At 32.9% G+C, this 7,034-nt stretch overlaps 2 protein-coding genes across 2 annotated transcripts in view; one reads left to right on the top strand and one right to left on the bottom strand.

Annotated features, from left to right (window-relative positions):
* The window catches only part of LOC108745707 (protein-tyrosine sulfotransferase), an 84,606-nt gene extending 80,711 nt beyond the window's left edge, over positions 1-3,895 (top strand). The window contains exons 5-9 of the mRNA XM_018482014.1: positions 493-601; positions 1,140-1,334; positions 1,764-2,017; positions 2,396-2,593; positions 3,145-3,895. Of these exons, the coding sequence (XP_018337516.1) occupies positions 493-601; positions 1,140-1,334; positions 1,764-2,017; positions 2,396-2,593; positions 3,145-3,259 (871 nt within the window). The 3' untranslated portion in view covers positions 3,260-3,895. The remainder of the gene's footprint in view (positions 1-492; positions 602-1,139; positions 1,335-1,763; positions 2,018-2,395; positions 2,594-3,144) is intronic.
* A 2,456-nt stretch (positions 3,896-6,351) lies between these two features.
* LOC108745736 (methyltransferase-like protein 2) overlaps positions 6,352-7,034 on the bottom strand; it is a 2,660-nt gene continuing 1,977 nt past the window's right edge. The window contains exons 5-6 of the mRNA XM_018482060.1: positions 6,710-6,882; positions 6,352-6,519 (exon numbers count right to left, since the gene is read on the bottom strand). Of these exons, the coding sequence (XP_018337562.1) occupies positions 6,380-6,519; positions 6,710-6,882 (313 nt within the window). The 3' untranslated portion in view covers positions 6,352-6,379. The remainder of the gene's footprint in view (positions 6,520-6,709; positions 6,883-7,034) is intronic.

Raw genomic sequence — 7,034 nt, 5'->3', positions numbered from 1 at the left:
GGGGGGGATTATTTGTTTCAGATTGATTGTGTGAATCCGATAAATCCATCGGCTCTCAATTTATTTCTGAAATATTAATTCAATTTAATTGAATGTATATTAGATAGTAGTTCAACATCTTAACACTCGACCGAAAAGGCGCTTTGTATTTAAAGTCTTAATATTCATATAGACGGTCTTGTTTCCAATCATATTATATATATATATTTATAAATATTCATTTCCCAACGCAAAAGAGAGCAAATAAATTTATATCCATATGATGTAAAAGCATCGTTTGTGTTGAAAAATAAAATTTGTTATCGCCAAGATAATATATAGATATTTTTAACATATTTCTTAATAATGATATTAAAATACACACATATATCGCGAGATACACGCGACATACAAAATTAAATTCTGAAATCTCTGATACGAATTATAGAGTTAGAATGATCTTAAAATGGGGATTATATCTTCGATCAAATATCTTTATCGATTTTGTTCAAGATGCGGACAGGAGACCAGGGTTATACCAAGGATTCTCCAGATGAAGATGCACTGGTCCAAGTCCGAGAAGGAAAACGTGCGGCTAACTGAAGCGGGGATCTCGAAAGAGGTAAGCCTGCGTTCTGAAAAGCGCGGAAAAGGGTATATTTCAGCACTGAGACAGATCTGAATAATTTAAGTATCGTCCAACGAAAAAATTCACAGCAGGAAAGAGTTTTCACCGTTTGTCCTATTTTATCGAGAGTAGTATGTATATTTCTCTTGCGCTCTTAAAGAAGAGGCCAAGGAGTGCTCCGCTAAAACTTCTCGCTGCAACGCGGCATATATTTATTCGGATGTTTACCTCGATATTTAAATATGCACTTCTCTCTCCTAAAGCTAAATAAAAATTTGCACGCGTAGTTTGAATAATTATATCATCGCGACGTGGAATTATAAAGTTTGCTGTTCACGTGAATCCTAAGCTGGTCGTGTTAGTTCAAGAGGATGATGTAAGATGCTCGCAGTAACTTCTTCGAACTCTTCATCTCTCATGAATAATTAAAATTAAAATTTATGCATATGAAACTTGAGAGGTGCGTTTTACGACGAAACGGGGGAGTATTATTCGGTGCTTGAGATATCGAGAGTATGCTATTTTTCTATAGGTGATAGACAGCGCGATAGCGGCGTTCTGCTTAGAAATAATAGCACGACACGCTGAGCCCGCGCCGAGATTGTGCAACAAGGATCCACTCACCCTGAAGATGGGCTCGTACATCCTCGAGCTCTTCCCGAACGCAAAATTTATATTCATGGTCCGCGACGGACGCGCGACGGTGCATTCCATCATATCCAGGAAGGTAAAAAAAAAAAAAAAAAAAAAAGTTTTAATTAACTTTACGTTATTTTTTTTTTTTTTTCCAAAAATATGTTTGGTTGTTCGACAGTTATGTCACTCTTGTGTCGGTATAAGCTTTAAATAAAATTACTGATTAAATTTTGTAAGTAAGAAACTTTTTTCTATATTAATTGCTTTTTGCCTTTTTTTTTTCTAATTTTTAATATTGCAAATTATTATAATTATAGCATACCACATTCCGTCAAATGTGTTCCTTCGCATTATAAATACACATTTTTTAAATTATAGAATGCAAGGTCTTTCATCCAAGATGTATATTACACACACACACACACACACACACACACATATATATGTGTGTGTGTGTGTATGTATATATGTATATAAAATAGTACAATACAATTCTCGCAGTGACGCCTTCTCTTCATAGGTCACCATAACGGGATTCGATTTAACGTCGTACCGGCAGTCTCTCATCAGGTGGAATCACGCAATTTCCGTAATGTACGGTCAATGCAAGGAACTGGGACCTGAGAGATGTCTGATGGTTCCTTACGAGCAGCTGGTGCTGCACCCGCGTCAATGGATGAAGAAGATATTAAACTATTTGGACGTGCCGTGGAACGAATCTGTCATGCATCACGAGGAATTCATTAACAAACCCGGCGGAGTGCCTCTGAGCAAGTAAGCGAGAAGAATGGAGGAAATAGCAGTGCATTTAGACGTAACAGTATTCCGGGATTCGGGCGAAATGCATGTACACACGTTAAAATAATGCATTAAAATAATGTCGTTAATCCTGAATATGTATTAATGTAATAATATAATGCATTTCGTATTAATAACGCGAAAATGATGTGACAGCGTAACAAAATAATCCTTCGTGTTATTAATATATCAGAACAATAATACGATAAATTAATTTTTCGCATTATAAGCATTGAGGTAATATTTATACAATGTAATAGAATGACGTTTTGCTAAATTAATATAACGAAATTAATAAATGTGTACATATGACGTTTCGTTATTATTAATGTCGAAATGATGTTTGACGGACAGGGTTGAGAGGTCATCGGACCAAATCATAAAGCCTGTAAATCTGGCAGCGCTAACCAAATGGGTCGGCAACATTCCCGAGGACGTGGTGAGAGAGATGGCAGACATCGCGCCAATGCTCTCCGTACTCGGCTACGATCCTTACGCGAATCCACCCGTTTATGGCGCACCGGACAGTTTAGTCAGCGACAACACCAGACGGTACGTTCCCATTTGTTACGCTGCATCGCTGTTACAGTTGTTACATATAGTATTGCTCACAAGCGACGTATATATTCAAACGGTGTACCGTGAACCGGAATTAAACCGAAATTGGACGAAATTATTTTGACATATTGCAGGGATACAAAGCGGAATGGACATTACAGCTCGAGCTTTCAAATTAATCAAAGATTCTTGAGTAAAAGATTTCTTTCAATAACCAAAATCTTAATTTTAAGCTGAAAAGAATCTTATGCGTTACAGATTTTTATTCAGTATTCACATCAAACGGTATTTATCGATTAATATTACATTGTTTATTTAATTGGATAATCTAAAATCGCATTTTTAATATCGTATTAAAATATTCTTTACGAGAGCGAAAATAACGCTTGATTCGATGATTTATATTAAAAGATTTATATTATTTTCGGAATATATGCGATTTCTCTGAAGGGGTAAAAGCATCACCCGTGAATTCTAACCGAAGTTACAATATATGAAAGCATTATAACCGTTCGATTTATATATATTCAATTTCTGCCTTTCAGAGTGTTGGCTGGCGAAAAACTCTGGGAGGAGAAGGCGCGGGCGTACCATCTATCGCATAGGCCAATCGAGAATAGCAACGAGGAAGCTGCTTCCAGCACAGCCCCAGTCGCGTGACCCCGCGTGATTCTCATAGACACGAACGACACGTAACCGACTACCAACTTAAGTCCCATCGATTTAGGATTCCCGCGTGTACGGAGAGATCACCCTGTTGTACTTTCAAAGTAAACTCGGTCTCGCACGACTGTGAATCGCGTCGTGAATTAATCACCCTTGCCGTATTTTCTCAGTCTCCGTTATCGCATACGCGACAACGATAAATTAATCGATCATTCCTCGCGACGCTTATTTATTCGCATCAGGATCGCGCTTCACGAAGACAGATGACGTAATGTACTAAGTCGTGACTAGAAAAATAGGATGTACCCGAAATAAGCGGTCGAACTTCGACAGACGGGCTATTCCGTTATTTGATAATTCGTGAAGCATCGATCAAGCGTTCCTTCTGCGACACACCCCTTTAAAACGAAAAGAAGCGCAAAGTTCGTTCTAAGATGAAACTTCTATGAATTTTCTCAGCTGTATTCTACCGCAGACAAAAACTGTGGGAGCAAGTATCTATAACTCGAAGAAAGAGAGAAACAAGATACACATAATCGTATGACTTTTTCGTCTTCAAAACAAATAGAATAAATTCCTAACGTTTGGTCGTTTATTTGCGGACTCTCCTGTACATTATTACCGATACCGCGATAACTATATAATATATATAGTTATAGTAATATTTTTAATAGTAAAACTATTAATTTAAAAGGTTTGATGTAATAACGAAACAAATCTACATAATTTTATTTTATATATTTTATATTTAAAATAGATTTCACGAATTATTGTAACAAATTCAATATTAGACACTGATCCTTTTATTTCTTCTGTATAATATTATTTACAAATTTATCTTTGATAAATAGTTTAGGAGATCCCACCGTCCTCCCCCCAATGATCTTGATCTATGTTATTAAAGTCATGACCCCTGAATAACCTTGAGAAAGTTTTAACCGTTGGACTCAGGGTCATGATCTTGACAATATATGTCAAGATCAAGATTATTGGGGGAGGGGGCTCCCCTAAACTACATATTTACTTTATTTTTAAATTAAAAAATAAGAAATATTTAAGAAGGAGCTTTTTATTAATTACTTGTCATCGTACGACAAACATTTATTTAGGTATTTTATAAATAGCATTACAAATATCGTAATGTTATGAGTTAGACCTTAAATTGGCGGTACCATCATTGTCTACTATCTATAGTCAAGAACAATAAGCGTGAAATGCGTCGCACTAGCGATAAAGCAACTTCGAACATTATGTATTATGAAGGATCGGACCCTAATAGAGATTATCAGAGATTTCAGCAAGTTGAATTCTGTAGCGACGTTCTAGAAAAATACGAAGAATTTTATAATTATCACGTTTTTATGTCACAACAATTTTTCAATATAAGAGTCATTTTTATGTACTCATAGGAAGGTTTAACATTAAGTTACGGGTTCGGCCTTCTTTTATTAAATGACATCGATTAACAACGGCCAGTGATTTTAAAGAGAAGTGTTTAGAGTATTTAACAAGAGACATACTTCAGACGTGTAAAGAACGGGAGAGTAAAACTTCTCTCTTTTTTTCCCTTCACGAATAAAGTCTCTGGTTGGTCGATCTGGGAGGATATAATCCAATGCGAATTTCTAGAACAATTCAACGTTAAATGTGATTATCCGATACACGGGGCAAAATTATGCAAAAACGAGTTAACCTGTCAAAGTGGTAATTCTAGATGAATTAAATTTAAAAAAAACCTTAAATTTCCGACACAGTAGCGTTGGACTAAGCACACGCAACTTATATTTATTCTTTTTTTTTTGTTCTGGGTAAACTCATTCATGCATAACACCGTCCAATTAACGTATGCATGTCTACAAAGTTCGTATACTGGTGTTTTTATCCTCCGTACCTCCACCGTATCGTTTTACTACTTATTGTAACGAATTTACGTGAAATTAAATGAAATTTTTCATGTTCGCCATATTTTTTAGATAGCGTAATTCATCTGTGGCGTTTTTAAGTGGACTTTTTCGGTCGGTATCTATTAAAAAAAATAATAAATTGCAAATATATTTCTGATATATATAATATTAGAAATTAATATTAGATTGGTGTCAAAGCTTTATCATTAAAGAAAGTTAAAACTAAAATAGTTTTGTATAGAATTTTATTTCTATCAATCAAGAAATAGAAAGAGAATTTACAAAATTAAAAATAATTTTCCTTAAATTTTCTCTTTTATAAATAATTTAACATTCTTCAATCTTTGATTAGAGAATAGAGTTTAATGAAAGGATGGCAAAGCTTTCAAATCAATCTGATATTTATGTAAGTGTAAATAATATCCGTGAACTCAACCATGGTTGTTTGGTTGTGGTACATTTTTGTTCATGGGTTTTTCGAGTTATATTATAATTTTAAAAAAGGAACAACACCGCTATGAAATGGCAGCAGACATGCATAAGCTTGTCGAAAATCTGTCAAATTGTGCAATTAAATTATTTTAATATTACATTGTTCTGTTATATCCAATCCTTGTTCCTCATTTTACCTCTAATCAGAAAAAGAGCTTACAATTTATTTCAATATCACATAATTTTATCATAAAATTAATTAGTATAAATAGAATATTTTAAATCATTTATTTCAATTATTAATTTATTATTACAAAAAAATTTAATTTCCATAAATTTAATTTTGAAGTTAATGTACATAGTTAATCTCGTGAAAATGAAATATTTTATTATATGAGAATATTAATGATATACAAATCCTTTTAACGATAATAACATTATTATATCATTATATTATGGATATTAATGTCTTAACATAATTATGCGTATATTGACACAATTCTCTTTATTTATTTGCGTTATTTCAAATAGTAAATAATATTAATAATCATAATCTTAAAAAAATTATGTATTATTTAAATACTGTAGGATAAGTTGACTTTATATTCGAGGAGTTATGTTTAAAATAAAAATCAATTTTTAGTGTACATTGAGTAAACGTCTAAAATCTCGAGAACACAATATATAAAAATATATTTTTATTATTTTATTTACTAATTTTTATCATAAATTTTCGATTTTTTTAAAATTTGATAACGATATTCATGTTACATAACTTCTACGACGGCTTTCGATATTTCGCCTGTACCCATATTCTATACATTTTCAACTGTTTACCTCTATTAACTTGCAGCCTTCTGTCCATGAAGTTTTGTTCTTCGACGAAACCATTACCGGTAAATAATTTTCTAATATCCTCTGAAAAAGTCAATATTTTAACAAAATGTTCGATGAACTGTTACGAGCATCATATTTCAATTATTAATGATTTAACAGACTATAATAATTCTAATTTGGAAATAGTAACATATAAGATTTTTGTTCATATAGCAATAAGAATAATATATTCAGATTACAATACTAATGTAATATTTTAAAGTTTGCACACCTTGAGAAAAAAAGTACACTCTGGTGCCATCTCCACGCACATAGAAATTCTCACCGAGGCAGTTGCCCTTCTTAAATCTTAATTGCGCTAAATCGTGTCTGCCATAATCTCGAAATAAAATTATTCCACCTGATTTAAGATACCTGTACATTTGCCGTATAACATGTTGCATCCTACAGAATATATCAAGAAAAATATTAACTACTTTCTCTTCTCTATCTTTTCTTTCGAAAACTCTACTATTTTAATTTTCCACATGATATTGATATTTATATAATTTATAAAAATTGTTATTAGTTTGGAAATATACAATTTGTTCATCTCA

Source organism: Trachymyrmex septentrionalis, unplaced genomic scaffold, assembly GCF_001594115.1.
Source record: "Trachymyrmex septentrionalis isolate Tsep2-gDNA-1 unplaced genomic scaffold, Tsep1.0 scaffold148, whole genome shotgun sequence".
NCBI lineage: Eukaryota > Metazoa > Arthropoda > Insecta > Hymenoptera > Formicidae > Trachymyrmex > Trachymyrmex septentrionalis.
The sequence above is the reverse complement of the archived record's forward strand: the minus strand, read 5'-3'. Positions and strand labels throughout refer to the sequence as shown.